At 48.5% G+C, this 15,891-nt stretch overlaps 1 protein-coding gene across 1 annotated transcript in view; it reads left to right on the forward strand.

Annotated features, from left to right (window-relative positions):
* The window catches only part of TTC28 (tetratricopeptide repeat domain 28), a 690,486-nt gene that overhangs the window by 634,527 nt on the left and 40,068 nt on the right, over nucleotides 1-15,891 (forward strand). Inside the window, exon 13 of the mRNA XM_012644090.1 lies at nucleotides 14,093-14,233. Within this exon, the coding sequence (XP_012499544.1) occupies nucleotides 14,093-14,233 (141 nt within the window). The remainder of the gene's footprint in view (nucleotides 1-14,092; nucleotides 14,234-15,891) is intronic.

The raw sequence follows: 15,891 nt of genomic DNA on the forward strand, positions 1-15,891 counted from the left end.
ACCTGCCACCTCTTGTTTAGTTACTTTGTAATCATTTAGCAATTAAGACTGCACAACATATTTACTATAAATTTCACATCTGTAGACATTTTATAAAGTATTGAATATACATAAGGAAATAAAAACACTCGAGACATTACTTCAGAAGCCCCGTAGTCAACACAGTTGTTTTTTTTTTTATTAACCTATACAATTTGTACTTCATTAATTATCCTTGAAAATGGCTGGTATTTTTTTCTGTGGGAGCATTTCCTTTGGCATCCTTGGCTTAAGGAATACGTAAATTTTGTTATGCTGGCTATAAAATAGGGCCGTAGAAAGACTACCAGTTTGGGAGTTGGGAAGAGTTGGATATAAAGCCGAATTTAAATCTGGGCTCTTCTACTTACTGTCTGGGCTTCCTGGGGCAAATGACTAAATCTTGCAGAGCTTTTTTGGCTTTATACAAAAACCTATGAAATGGGAATAATGATAATATCTACTGTGATGGCTCATTCATTGTGAGGAAAGCAATAATTTAGGGAAAATGCGTGGCTCATGATAAAGAATCACCATATGGCACTATTAGCGTTGCTCTTATTCTTAACTTTCATATCTTTTGATCTAATATAGATTGCACCATAAGTACATTCTGATGCCTGCAAAAGCTTGTTTTGTTTAGCACATATATGGTACTTCATACTTATTAAAGGCTTAACAAATATTTATTAATTATAAAACCTCCAAGGGAGCTGAGGAATACAAATTCCATCTATTTTCCAATTAATTCTGTACCTTTCCATTTGGCAAATACATGTGTTTCAGGGCTTTTAATAGAGCAAGGAACCCCCTTGGCTCTTTTGTCTATGCCTTGGATTGTTTAAAGGAATTATCCACAATGTCATGGAAGCTCTGATTCAGCTGCTAGATGACTTGGGTGACCCCTGCTGGCAGCCTGCGAAATCAGGCGTGCCCACCAAGCCAAAGCCATGCCCTCACCTTAGGCCCCATATAAATTCCCTGTAGCCTGTGTGGACTATGGGTGGTAGGATATAATCATGGCTGTGAAGGCATGGAGTTTACTCTTATTGTGATTATTTTCTTTATTATTGTTATTTAAATGGAGGTATTAGAATGCAGGGGACGTTTCCTACTAGCTAATAACCATTTAAGTTGCGTTTGGGGGCTTTCATGACTTGACAACAGCTTTTCAAAATCTCAGGCTGTTAAACCCCCTACCGGGTTAATGTGGCAGAAAAAGACAAGAACGACACCAGCCAGCGGCTTTTTGTACAGTGCTGTATCTTGAGCATCTGGAAGAGAGAAAGGGAAACAGATCCTTTTAGAAAATCCAATTAGAGAGAGAAGGAAATATGCTTTGCTGAGAGAGAGAGAGAGAGAGAGAGAGAGAGGGGAGGATGTGAGAGGAAGAGAACAGGTTCTGCCCCAGAGGTAAAAGACTTCAATATTAACAAAGGAAAATCCTATATTACTTTGACTTGTTTCAGAAAACCAGTGTTTCTGGATATGAGGAAACAAATAGTGCAGGTGGACAGGAAACTGTTTCCACCCAAAGTTCAATTTAGACAGTAACAAATATGACTATTGAATGCAAAGACTTTCCTCGATTCCTTCTAGAAGCATGGGAGTCACATTCACCCTCTGACTTGTTTCTCAGTTTTAGATGAACTCCCCTCCCCGCAGTTGTTGCCTGACATCTGGTCACACTTTGACTTTGTCTGTTAAGTGGTCTCTTCTCCAGACCAAATAGACTCGGTTTGATGGCTCTTGGTGACACTATTTGTACAGAAATTTTAAATGTTTGCAATTTACCTAGATTTAGAGGATTATAAATAAAGCTACCACATACCCCCTCCAGTTTTCCTCATTAAGGGGGATCATACTGTATGAGAATGTGCATTTTCATTATGACATATTAGGGTTTGTTGTATTTATAACAACTCCAGGGGGGGCATTCTCACAGTACTCCGTGGAGGTCTAGCTGTAGGACTCCTGTTATAATCAGGCACAGTGTGAGCTTTGCTATAATATTCTCATTATCTTAAACCCTCATCTCTTTTTCATTTGTTAAAGGGGTCATTTGGCTTTTTAATATAACTTGTATTAGTGCAATTGTAGGAAACAAAAATCTTTAAACAGTGAGCCAGGCAGGTCGCTCCTTAACAGCTGGTAGAAGACAGGCCCATCCTCCATACACTCTACCTTCATGCGGCTCAAACCCTTTTATGTATAAATGCTCCTAAATAATATGTAGCATATACATCATATATGCAAACGTTCCTCCCAGAAACCTTCTTGGCTCTTAGTGCACAAAAGAAATGGACCTCATGGTGATCTTTGAAGACCATTTATAGTTCTGATAGCCTGTGTTTTCTGTAGAACACAGAATCAAATGAAACTTAAAAGCATGCATAGCATATGGGAGCTGATGCTGCCATAGGAGGGCTGAGGTAATGGAAATGCCTCTGTGAACCTTGAACTTCTCAGCCCCTGATTGCCTTCAGAAAATGGGTTCCTGGATCAGGCACCCATGAGCCCATGGAGGCTGGGATGGTGGCATGGGAAGGCACAGGCCAGAATTCAAGGTCAGCTGTCTCCCAGGCCCAGTTCTGCTGCTTATTACCTGTGGGGTCCTGAACAGGTGCCTGAACTCCTCTGGGTTTCCCTTCAGGCATCTTTAACAAAGATGAGATGATTTACCTCCTAGCTGTGCTACAAGGATTAATGATAATTGACTTCAGCTGTCATTAATAACCGCCTCAATTCTGTTGCCCTCGGATTTGGAATTAGGGAGCCCTACAGATCAGAATGGGGACTTTATTTCAGATGCCCAGTGACAGGGCTCAGAGCTACTCTCCTGATAGAATGCTTTGTCCCCACATGCTCTTGCTCTCACGCGCACCCCTCACACAACGCACCACACACACTCATCTTGCACCCTCACAGACGCGCACACTCCCTGCCTCACATTATGCATACATGCACACACACCCACGCACCCCAGGATGCAGTGAAGTGGGGCCATCATGAGCCCTTATGCAGTCCCCAGCCAGGCTGGGGAAAGGAACAGCCAAGCGCCATGGATTTGAGACCAGCCTCCAAGTGTCCTCCAGGGCTCCAGGAACCTGGCTCCAAACCACCTCTGCTAAAAAAAAAAAAAAATCCTTTCTCTAACAATCCCTCCTTTCTCTGGTCACCTCACAGAAAGAAAGTTCAAGATTCTAGGAAGGAAATGGAAAAAAAGCATTTTACAATTGCTACAAAACCACTGTTTACTTAAAGGTGCACGTTTTGTTTTTCCCGTGACTGATTTGGTCCTCCTGGGAGGGGACAGAAGCTAACCTGTATGGTGGGATTTTCTGCAGCAAAACCATTTCACAGCTGTATCGAGGGTATTGTGCCGGCGCCGTGGGCTGTGGTGCGTCTCCCCAGGTGCAGGTGATGAAGGCAGGAGGCCCTCAGGAGCACTTATGCAGCCACCCAGCCTGTGCTGAGCTCTGCTGGAGCCAAGGCCCTGTTGTAGGCCTTGTGAGGTTCAGAGGCACGCGAGACAGGCCCCTGCCTCCACACATGTCCCCCCAACCAGGGGAAAGGGGAGCAGACTTCAAGGCTCCTGATGGTCTGGATCTTGGGACTTGTTCAGCTGGCAGGTGCTGCCGGAGGTGCTCAGAGAAGGAGGTATACAGGCGAAGCTTTCTAAAGGGGAAAGCATTTGAGCTTGCCTTTGAGGGAGAGGCATGATTTCCATGTGTGTAGGCAGGTCAGGGTTGATGGAGAGGGGGAGTCCAGGTCAAGGACACGGCTAGAGCAAAGCAGGGAAGTGGCCCATTGCCAAGTGTGTTCATGGAATGGAGTGCGCCTGGTTCGGATGGCGCAGGCTTGTCTCAGACAGTGGTGGGAGGTGATGAGTGAAAGCTGGACTGGTGCTAGGTGACAGCGGCCTTGACGCCATGCTCTTGCACTGGCTTCTGGGCGTTGGACAGCATATGTGAAGTCACGAGCTCATGCAGTTAAAACCTAATCAAGGTGCTGGTTTGCAGAATATTAATCTGACTGTATTTACGTATTTTATCTTAATGCCACTTCTGCGGTTTGGCTTTAGCTGTTTCTTCCCCATGTCCCCCCACCCCCAAATATCCTACCCTGCCATCCTCACTTGCTCCAGTCCTAGATCATTTCCTCAACCCATCTCAAGTGCTGCTGCCTCTGAGAGCACATAAAGGATCTCCCTTTGCTGTGAGGCACCTCTCCTACCCTGCAGCTCTGTGTCCCTCTGCGTTGCACATGGTGCAGCTCCTGGCTTGTGGTAGAGGTGTGTCTGTCTGCGTTGAGTTCCCCTCCAGGGCTGGGAACTCCTGATAGCACAGGCTCTGACCCTTGTTGGGATCTCTCACAGCATCTTGCACTTTGCAGGCCCTCAGGATATCTGGGTGAATGAGTACGTCCCATTCTGGACTGTGTGGTTTTGACACTTCAGATTTCCTCGCCTTCACTCTTTACAGGCGAGGAGTCCAGGCATTCATGGATCCACCCCGACAGAAACGCCCCCCAAGTGGGCACGAACAGCTGCCTGCCCAGACTCCTGCTGCACAGGATGGTGGCTCTGAGTACAGGATCTCATTTTGGGGAGTGGGAAGGAGCAGGGAAGTTCTCTGCAATTTTGAGCAACAGCATGACTCTGGGGAGGAATCAAGGAAGGGGACAAGGATGCCTCCCTTCCTCCATGCCTAAGGGCAATATGGTTTCCTGGACCAAAAGGAAAAACTGAGCCCAGGATATATTCTTATTATCAGATAAATTATGAAGCCACTGAAATTCCTCTTCCTGTTAACCTGACCATGGTCCTGTGCAGCAGCCAGAGTTTGTCCCATTGTTGCCAGGGAGAAGAGAGCATTACACTCACTAGGCCTGCTTTGGGCTGAAAGCCTGCTGAAGGTAAGGGGCAGGCCTGCCTCCCCCGCCACTCACTCGCCGCTGTTGCAGGGCCTAGGAGGAGATGGGACTGTTCTCACTTGGCTATGTAGCTTTGGGAACTTCGGGTCTGGCAGAGAGTTAAAGCAGAATCTTGTTTTCTATGTCCCTGCAGCTTGCTGGACCTGGGTGGATATACCTCCGGTCCTCCATTTTCCTTCTCATCCCTGGGCATCTGGTGGTACATCTCTGCTGGCCTCTCCAGATGGCCTTGTTGGAAAGAACTCCAGACGAGCCCTGCCTGCTCTCCCCTCCCTGCGGGCCACATTTGGTCTACAGGAAGCACTATTGCGTCCCTGACCCCGAGGAACGCCAGCAGCGTAGGCGGTTCCCTCCCTAGCCTTGCCCTCCTGGCAGGGCAGAGGCAAGGTGGGACAGTGCGACCCCATTCAGCACGGGGCAGGCTGCAGTCCTCAAAATCTCTCTCCTGACTTCAGGGTGCACACTTCCAAGCTCTCTGAGTGGTACCTCCATGAAAATACCTCTGACACAGCTCGAGGTGGAAGATGGTCCCTCTGACTCTTCTCCCAAAGGGGTCGGGGTAGGGACTAACTATACAGTGGTCGCTCTCTCCAGAGAAATCTCTTCACCAGTCTCCTCACATCTTCCTTCTCTGACCCCTGATCTAGATGGGGACCCAAAAGTCCTGAGACTGGTTCTCAAAGTCTAGACATGGGGAGGTGACACAGAGTGCCTGTTTCTTTAGTGTCGGATACTTATTGTACTGACACCTCAGTTAAAGAGGTCCCACTCCCGTGCACACACACATATGCAAACATACACACGTGAATGTGAACATAGTGGATATAAACATCCACATCATCGTACAGGCTGTCTGTCCGTACAGTGGTCGTAGCACTCGCTTTTGTGGGAGGATAGAGGGGCTTCTACTTTTCCACTTGGTTACCTTTAGAATCAATGTTAAATACAGTCATGCACCACATAACAACGTTTCAGTCAACAACAAACTATATACACAGGAGTCCCGTAAGATTATATTACTGTATTTTTAATGTGCCTGTTCTGTGTTTAGATACACAAATACATACCATTGTACTGCGGTTACCCATGGTGTTCAGTACAGTAACACGCTGCACAGGTTTGTAGCCCAGGAGCAATAGTCTGTACCAGATAGCCTAGGTGTGCGGTGGCCTATCCCCTCTAGGTTGTGTGACTGCACACTATGATGCTTGCACAGTGACAAAATTGCCTAACGATGCGTTTCTCAGAACACATCCCTGGTGTTGAGTGGTACATGACTGTACTTGCCATAAGTATGTTTTATTTTCAGAATAAAAGAAAGTAGGATGAAGTGACCAAACTATTTTTCTAGCCTTTGGCATTTTCACCAGGGACAGCACACATTGCTGCTAAATATTGGTATAGCTAAAATCCCATTAAGTACTTTTAATAAACAACACAATGCTAACTTTCATTTCTACAGTCTGCCCGTACAAAAAGGGCTTTCACATGCGCTCTTGTTTGGTACTCAAAGTAGTCTTGTGTAGTTGGGATGACTTTACTTATTAGATGTATATGTACATGTCAGTGTGTATCTAATTCTTACATAACACACACACACATTCACAGAATTCAAAAAAGAAAAATGTCCCTTGAGCTCATCAAGTGCCTACCGGGTGCTGGGTTCTACACTGGGTGCTACACTCGCATTATTAATCCTATTATTGTCCCCATTTTACCTATAAAGAGGAGAGGTCTGCCTGTCCTAAATCCAGCATAGGTAGTATCCAGAAGCAACGGGATTCAGCCCCATGTCTCCCAGACTCCAGGGCTTTGACTTTATGGTATAGGTTGAGCATCCCAAATCTCACAATCCAAAATCCAGAATTCTCCAAAATCTGAAACTTTTGAGCATTGACATGACACTCAAAGGAAATGAACATTGGAGCATTTCAGATTGCAGGTTTTTGGATTTGGGATGCTCAACCGGTAAGTATAGTGCAAATATTGTAGAATCCGAAAAAATCCAAAATTCGTAACACTTCTGGTCTCAAGCATTTCCGGTAAGGGATACTCAACCTTTACAACACAGCATTCGTAATGGGTCAAATTGGGCTTTACGGATGTGACTAAACCTAGTTGTTGGTAGAGAGGATATGAGAGCCCCTTTGTCAGGGGAGAGCTCCGTTGCCAATGCTTTCTCAGCAAAGATTTCAAAAATAGACACCAAGTGATGGGGCCTTCCGATCAATCACAGTCTTCATGCACACAGACTGTCGAGCTAATGGAAGTGAAACCTTCTTATTTGTTTGATCACTGGGTTTACTGAAAGAAGAAAAGCTAGAGAAAAACCCAGTGTTCCTCCTTTTAACACTTAAGTGCAGACTAGATAATTCCAGGCCATGAGATAAGCAGGGTACACACAAAATGCTTCTGAGTTAAAATTGCACAAATGTTCTGAATCCCAAAGGCCAGAAGGCTTTTTTATAGAATTCAAATGATCTTAAGAAAGCATATTTGAAGAAGACTTTGATTCTTTTATCAGTTTAACAACCAAAGCACGCGTCAGAACTTATTGATCATTCAGACTTGTGTTTTGTGTGGGTATGTGTATAGATTCTTGGCAGGTAAATGTAATCATTTGCCTTCAGACCAACAGAGGATTTGTTCTATAAATAACAACTGTTAGATAATAGTATGGATTACAGTCTTGAGAGGATACAGGGAAAAGCAATTTCTAGAGTGACATACAGGAGCAAGGAATGAAATCTAGTTTCATCCAAATATGAGCATTTCCAGAGAGACCAGTGAGTGTATGATCGTGACTAGATTTCTGGTAAGAAACTATTAATTACCCCTTGGGTAGTGCTACAGGAAATGCTGGGGTGGGGGCCCACTGCTAGTGTGAGTTTGAACCAGTGGATTCGACTTTAACGTCTGGGTTTGCTGTGCTACATCCCCTCTGGTCGTAAGGTCTGGAATATGACATGAGTGGGCTCACTGAGAGGAATTTTCTGAGGAGGAGAATGGCATTCACATTGTCCCTCCCCTCGTGGGTGATTCTAGCACATCTTTCTCTGGTGTGCAGCTTGCACTCTTTCTACCCACCGACTGCCTTGGCCTGCGCTCCTACGTGTCCCACAAGTTTGGATGATGCCAGAACAACTTGGCAGCTGTGGCACTGGCTTGGTGCAGCAAGGCCACACAGGTCCCTGAGGACACTTCTCAGCCCTCCTCTTCCTCTCCCCTCAACAACAATCCTCTCAAAAGCATTCACAGTCCAAAGAAGGGGATTTCTATTAATAATAAGGTTATGGGGGCCAGGAGTCCCATGAAAGCCAACGGCAAGCTCGGATCACAAAAGGAAAGCAGGGCTGTGCAGGGCAGCCTAATTCTCCTCATTGCTCCAGCGGCAAATGACGTGTAAAATGCTCTCTGCTCCCCGAGTCCTGGAGTGGGGAAATGGCCACCCTTCGTGGCTCCTGTGCTCACCCTTGGCCTACAAGAACTAGCCACAGGAAGTCACATTCGGCTCTCCTGGAATCGCAGGAGGAAAGGAATCTGGTTGGCCTAGCTTAGGGCAGAAATCTAGCTCTGGTACAGTCAGCAGTGTGGGGGAAGGGGGTCACCCCCGTGATGCTGTGGATCAGGGAGGTAGTTTCTAGAAGTAGAATCTTTGTGATTAGGGCAGCTGCTCCAAAGCTGTCTACTACACGGCCCGCTTCTCCCCATCCCCAGCATGCAGCCTGTTTTCCTTCTTTAAAGACTCACATCAGCTCCTCTGTTTCTTGGGTTCTCCTATGTGAGACAGCTCATGGAGTAGGGTGCCTCCCCCCTCTGCTTGCTGTCCCTAAAAGTAAGTCCCAGGCTCTTTTCATCTTAAAGGTTTACTAATAATCACTATGAAAACACAGACAGGCCCTAGAAAGTAATTCACATGGGAACGTTTCAAAGGTCTCAGAAATCTTGAGTTCCCCAAGTCTCATGTCTTTAATTTCTGGCTCTCTGTTGCTAAGTGGCTTCTGGGGAAAATGGGCTCTTTCAGCTGTCAGCAGACTGGCCACGCAAAACCCAGTAAATGCCCATGGTATTTGTCATCCGTGCATCTTTTCATATCTCCAGGACATTCTCTGCTTCCTGGTTGTAGAATCTCCAACACAGGGTGCTGGCACAGTTAGTTAGACCTGGCTTCTTGGAATCAGGGGGTGCTAAATGATTATGTACGGTAGCAAATGAATTCACTCTTGCTTCCTCGAGTTTTGCCAGTTGTAAAGAAATCCTTGCTTTGAAAGAAGGAATATTTTGCTGCCTTTGATCTGCTCCCGCTGGTGTGGGGCTGGTGGTGTAGAACTGCCTCACGGTCCTGTGCACAGGAAACTGAAGATGGAGTGTCTCACCCATCGTTTCCAGCTTCAGGGTGGCGAGTGGTTGGTCTCCATCAAATAACTGGCTGTCAGCGTACAAGAAGCCTGGAGATGGAGGCAGGGGAAATGGAGAAGAAATGAGTTAGCAATAGGATGTCAAGACATAAATAAAAGTGGGCCTGTGTGGAGGTTCCGTTGCACCGCCAGGGGGAGGACAGAGAGTGTGTACTTGGAGAGATCGGGAGGCCACACTCGCAAATGAAAATCCCGTCTGGGGCCTCTTGCCAAGCCCTGTCCCCAAGAACAGGATGAGCTCTGACACGGCTCCGAGGTGCTTGATGCATGGACCATTTCCATCTCTCTGGGGAAAGCGGCATGTGAACAGCATTTTGGAGCCGGCCTCAGGCGACGGCATGATTTCTATTCCCCAGAGCAGGCAAGAGCTGACCTCCTCCCAGGGTCCCTGGAGCAGCTGCTGGCCGGGCAGGTGGGCACCGTGAAGAAGCTGCTGCCTGTGTCTGGACTGCTCCCTCTCTCCAGCTCCCCTCTCGGCCCTTGCCAGGACACGTACCTCCCTGTCCCGCACTTAGGCAGCTTCTACTGACTTTGACCTTTTGCCCTCACTGTTCTCCATCACCACGATGATCTGAACCTCAGCCTTCCATCAAACTTCAGGCAGGGAACTGGAGCGGGGTCCAGCCAGGACTCTGGCTGATGGGCGAGTGCCAAGTCAGGGGCCTGGAACAAGAACAGAGTCCTCTGCCACCCTCAAGGGTCCAGGAGGAAAGGGCCAGGGAAGGAAGTCTGAGCCAGAATCCTCAGGCCCAGAGAGCCATGAGGGAAGAGGAACTAGAGTGTGGCAGTCAAGTCCAGAGGGCAGGACAGGTAGGCAGGACCGAGGGTCCAGAGCTGTGCAGACAGGACTGGAACATGAGCAGAATGGGGAGAAAAGAGAGCCAGATCTTAGCGTTTGGCACCTCCCCAGCTGGCCAGCGCTGGGCAGTGGAGGGTCAGGAGTGCGCTCCTTTCCACCCACTCTGCCTTGCCCCCGGCTCACATCCCCTCTTTCCCTCGAGATATCCTCCCTGCTGAGCTATGACCACCAGTTTTGTGTGCAAAGCCAGCGCTTCTCTGTTGTTTCTTCTCTGTTTCAGATCGTGGCCATCAGAATAGTGACCAAAATTGGACCATGAGTCTAAGTGCTCCAGGGTCACTTTCTGCACAACTGTTTGTTTATTCATTCATATTCTCCTACTCGTTCCCTCTTCTTCTCTTTCTTTCTCTTTCTCTCCCCCACATCCGGCACCAATCATTTGTTCACTATATATACACATACACATGCCACTGTGTAATAATTTCATCTTTGGCTGCAGAGATTAGCACGCCTGTCTAGCACCTTCTCTGAGCTTCCCAAGGTCAGAGGCTTTCTTCATTTGAAGTCATCCCAGCCCTAGCGAAGGATCTGGCACATACTGTTTGCACAATAAATGTTTTGGAGGGTCGGTCAGCCTCATGGCGGAATGAATACATGAGTGGCACCAACGTTTATCTTACTTTTCTAACTGCCTCCCAGGATTTGGTAATAGCTGGATTTATTTTATTTTTTACATAAACATACAGTATGTATCAGTCAGTATCAAAGCAGGAATAAGAAACCACACAGTAATTTCAATAGAGATAGTTTAAGATAAAGAGTTGTTAACTATAATAGATACCGTCATAGAAGGGATCAGCTAGTAAGATGTAAAGAGAACTCTAAAGAATACTAGTCACACTAGATAGTAAGTAGGTAGACATAACATGACTTATGTCACGTTGAAGGTGGATATAACGGGACTCTCGTCTGTTTGTCCCCGATAGTTCTTCCACGTGGGTCCTGCTCAGTTACCATGTTGAAGCAGAGTGAATTGAATCAGGGCCTGTGGTGACCAGACTGGATACGATGTGCCATCTCCAGAAAGTCATCCTGAGAAATGGGGGCAGGGGAGTGATTGTGCCGTGCGTGGTAGCAAGGCGTTTGGGACCCCTGCTACCTAGATGAGGCTTGTTTTGTAAATGGGAGATTCCCTTATCTGTGACATCGCCTGTTTGTTTTTCCCTTCAGTGTTAATACTTTGAAGGGTCAGGAAATAGGAAACAACCCCATTAAGCGGGAGTTGCTGAGGGCTCCGTGCGCAGCTGACAGCAAGAGTGGAACTGCAAGATAATGGGGCTGATACCGGCCCCAGCCAATTCTTCTCCCCTTTGCAAAGCGCTGAATGACAAGCAGATTTCTCAGCTCCAAGCAGGCAGTCTCATTCAGATGATGAATGTGTCCCCGGACGGAGGAGCTTGCTGAGTGATATTTACCAGGGTCTCTGTGAAGGGGCCTCAGTTCCCAAGGGAGCATTTCAAGCCCTCGCCTGTTCAGCTGACATCCATGGGGTGGTGAGAGGAATAAAAGCTCTCCAGCATGATGGAAGCCCTGGTGATTTGTTTAGATGCTAGAAGTTTCTTGATTTCTCTTGCTTCCTGTATTCAGCCCCTCCCTCTCATAGTCAAACCCCCGCGGAGAGAAGCATGGAGTCTGTGAGAAGCTTAGAGGCTTAAAGGAGGAGAGGTGGGAGGTCAGCAAGTGCCACAGACCAGAGCCGGGCTCAGACCCAGCTCTGCCACCTACTGCTCCTGGGCCGAGTTCCCTGGCTTCTCCAAACCTCCATCTCCTCAGGTGTGATATGGCGACAATACAAGCTGACTCACGGGGTTGTCACAGAGATAAAATCGAATCTGTATAAAAACACTTTGCACATTATAAAATGCTCTCTCCAGCATAAGTCATTCATTCATTTAGCAAATCCTTGCTGTATACCTACTGTGCGCCAGTTCCAGACAGTACAGCTGGGAAGAAGAGCAGGCTGATAGCCAGGACCCTACCAGCCGCCAGCATGGCACTGAGATAATCACCAGGTGTTTTGTCTGCGTTCGCCAGAGAAACAGAACCAGTAGAAGATAGACACACACATATACATACACATAAATAGAATATATTCGTATATGCCAAATACATATAAATAGGATGTGTTTGTATATATTTATTTATATAGAGGATAAAAGAGGTTTACTATGAGGAATTGGCTCACACAGTTATGGAGGCTGAGAAGTCCCAGGATCTGCAGCAGCGAGCTGGGGACCAAAGAGAGCCAGTGGTGTCAGTTCCAGTTCAAGTCCAAGTCTGAATGCAGAGGACTGATGCCCCAGCTTGAAGACGGGACAGAGAGTGATTCTCCTTTACCCCACCTTTTTGTTCTGTTCGGGCCTTCAGTGGATTGGTGGCTGGGGCACACTTCCTCTGAGGGAGGAGGCATCTGCTTTATCCAGTCCACCAACTCCATTGTTAATCTCATCCAGAAACCCTCACAAACACTGCCAGAATAATGTTTAGTCAAATATCTGGGCACCCCGTGGGCCAGTCAAGTTGACATAAAATTACCCGCCACGCCAGGGTTGATGTTCACATAGAGCATTCAAATTTCTGTGGCTGCTTTACATGCTGTGTCTCATTTGGCCACCAGAATGACCCAGTGAGGGGCTTATTACCTTTCTCTGTCATAGGCATCGCCAGCTGGGCCATTTGAAGTGGGCCACGCTTGCCTTAAACCCAAATCTCCATGCACCCAGGACTCTGCCCTCTCAGTGACAGGAAGCCTGCTCTTTCCAGAGTCCCTCTCACCCAGCATGTGGGAGGACTGTGGGTCTGTCTTCCGTCCCCAGTGCCCTGGTGCTCTCCACTTGTCCACACACGGGTCCTTAGTGAGCAGGGCGGTTTAGAAGAATCGTCCCACAAGCTGAGAGTTATCTGTGGAGCACATCCCATTCAGCATCTCACAAAGTCTGAGCATAATCTTGATGCCAAAGGAAGGTAGGGCTCGACGTAGAGATGTGCCTTTGCTGGGCCTCGGCCAGTCGTGAGGCGCGGTGTGGGCTGGAGGGGATGGCTGCAGGTGGCAGCACGCCCATAGACATGTTGGCCTTGTCCTGCCGTCCGTGTCTCCTCAGGGCACAGTGCCTGACTTAAAATAAGCCTTTTGTCATTTTAACCATGCCGACGAATCAAGGCATTTTTGGGTATTTCTGTTTACTTAAAGCCCCTTGTGAGATATTCTATTAAAGTGTGTCAGAGGGGAAATGTGAATTTATTAATTCAAAGATGGTTGCTGCTCATGCTGAGCTTGGAAAATGGGCCACATCAACAGCGTTTCTCAAGTTCACACGTAAAACAATGCCCGCTCCGCCTGGCACTGCAGCTCCCGTGAGCATGTCTGTCTCCTCACCCGCAGAAGGCCTTTTTAGGCTGCACGTCCCTGGGGCCTAGGATGGTACCTGGCACAATTTAGGCGCCTAGTCACTGCTTCTGGCGTGGACTGAACTTGTTCTGGGAGGATTGTCGCGGCTGCACTAGCCTCAGCTCTGCTCTGAGAAGAGTGCCTGCCGGCCCAGCACAGCACGTCACTGCGCGTGTGTCGTGCACGTGCCAGTCGCTGGGGAAGCACTGCTTGCTCACACGGCTCCTGCCACAGAGAGTTTGCAGCCAAGTGAGGGGTGACAGGCCATGAACACCCAACCCAGTTCATCTTGAGAAGCAGTGGTCAAGCGAGGTTCAGGAACAGGGCCTCAGGGATGCTGAGGAGGGTGTGGGACAATGCCAGCATCAGTACTAGGGGTTCATTGGGTGGCGGAATGGCACGGGACTCTCAGATGACTTCCATAGCTCAACAATTCCTTTCTCTGAGTGGCTTTTTCTGCAATTTTTCCTGCAGGGCCTGTGCCAGCAGCGAGACAGAGAGCGAAGCCGGAGACATCATGGACCAGCAGTTCGAAGAGATGAACAACAAACTCAACTCAGTCACGGACCCCACTGGCTTTCTGCGGATGGTTCGCCGCAATAACCTCTTTAACAGGTGCGTGTGGGCTCCTTCCCCAGGCCCGGTGCAGGGCAGGGTGCCCTGAGCACAGATGATGTGCTTTCAGTGGGTGCTCTTCCCAGCCGGTTCGGCTTCTGGCTCGTGTCACGCGTCTGCAGAAGCAAGCGTGATGCTTCCACGGCCCTACGCTCGTCAGGGCCTCTGCTTCACACCAGCACCTCCAGCTCAAGTGAGAAACAGTGACAGGCTTGATGTGATAATCCTCGTTTGGCTGGGATGGGAGGCCCAGGGGACGGTTGGCTGCTTCTTCACATAGCCTCAAAGCTGACTTCCCAAACACCGGGCAGAAGCTAGACAGAGTAGCTTCGCGTACGTCTTTGCCAGCTTCTGCAAGTAACTCGTGAGCCAGACACCCTTGTTGACTTCCTGGCCTGAGATTCAGAGGGGTCAGGGAGAGCAGAGATGCCAGCGTTGTTGGAGGGAGAAACCGGGCCTAGGAAGGCGCTCGTCCAGACCCGGGTTTGCCTGTCTGCCCTGAGACCTCAGTTCCTTACGATGTGACCAAATAGGACTTAATGGCCTCAGGACAAGTTGCAGTTGAAATGATCAAGCCAGCACACCCCTGCATCTTTTAATCGGGAGTGATATGCAAGCTGGGTCCAGATAAACAGGAGCAGGTGGCCGGAGTGGAGGGGCACTTGTCCCACTGTGATTTGGTTGCATGGCAACAACATGGGGATACATTTTGATAGACCTCTCCAGAAACACGTCCCAGACTCTCCAGGTCCCTGCCACAGCCGAGGCCCTGCCTTTAAAGGGCAGCCGGTTGACCCTGGAGCGCAGAGGAAAGTGGCCGTGCACTGCGTAGGAGGCAGCCTCTGCTTGGCAGCCCCGCTGCGCAGGCATTGTGTGCCCTGTCTGTCCTACTCCAGGCCGTGGTTTCCTCTCATTATTGTGCTGTCCGGGTGACAAACGTGTGTTTACTTTCCCAGAGCTGGGCTGAGGAGGAAAGGAGCCAAGCGCCAGGGATGGAGGAACTGGCAGCTTGGTCGAAAGGAGGCCAAAGCTTCAAGCTGGTTCAGCCCCAGTTCCTTCTTCCCTCCCACCCTCGCAGGTGTCCATCATGGCTTTTGGTTTCATGTGGGGACATGACAAAGTCTGAGAAGGCCTGGGGTTGGCCCTGGGCTCACATCCTTGCTCTGTCAACTTCCTGGCCAATGAGGCAGGCGATGCTCAACTCCACCAGGTGATGTGATTTGTGGTTATAAACTAGAAGCGCTAAGGGCCTCGGCTTCTGGCCTTGTTGCCTAGTAGCTGTATGACATTGGGCAGGCAGTTTCGCTACTGTCAGCCTCAGTTTCCTTGTCTCTGAAATGGGGACAGACTTCCTACCCTGCAGGTTTCCTTTAATGTGGGAATTAAAGGAGCTGACCAACTTCCTCATGCATAAAAGGCACTATACACCTGATGGTACTCTACAGTGTTGAGTAAAGTGGAAAGAACAATGCTAAACTTGAATTCCTAAGATAACGTGGGTGGACAAACTTTGGAAGGGATGAGATTTCTGTGATGTGCTGGTGCAGCAGGTGTTGGCTGCCTTGGATGGCAGCCTGTCCTACTTCATGTCCTCCACATGAGGGCGCTGCCAAAACAGACCGTCAGGCATCCATGGAGACCCGGTCACAGGTGCTGTA

This window comes from Propithecus coquereli, unplaced genomic scaffold (assembly GCF_000956105.1).
Source record: "Propithecus coquereli isolate 6110/MARCELLA unplaced genomic scaffold, Pcoq_1.0 Scaffold206, whole genome shotgun sequence".
NCBI classification, from domain to species: Eukaryota; Metazoa; Chordata; class Mammalia; order Primates; family Indriidae; genus Propithecus; species Propithecus coquereli.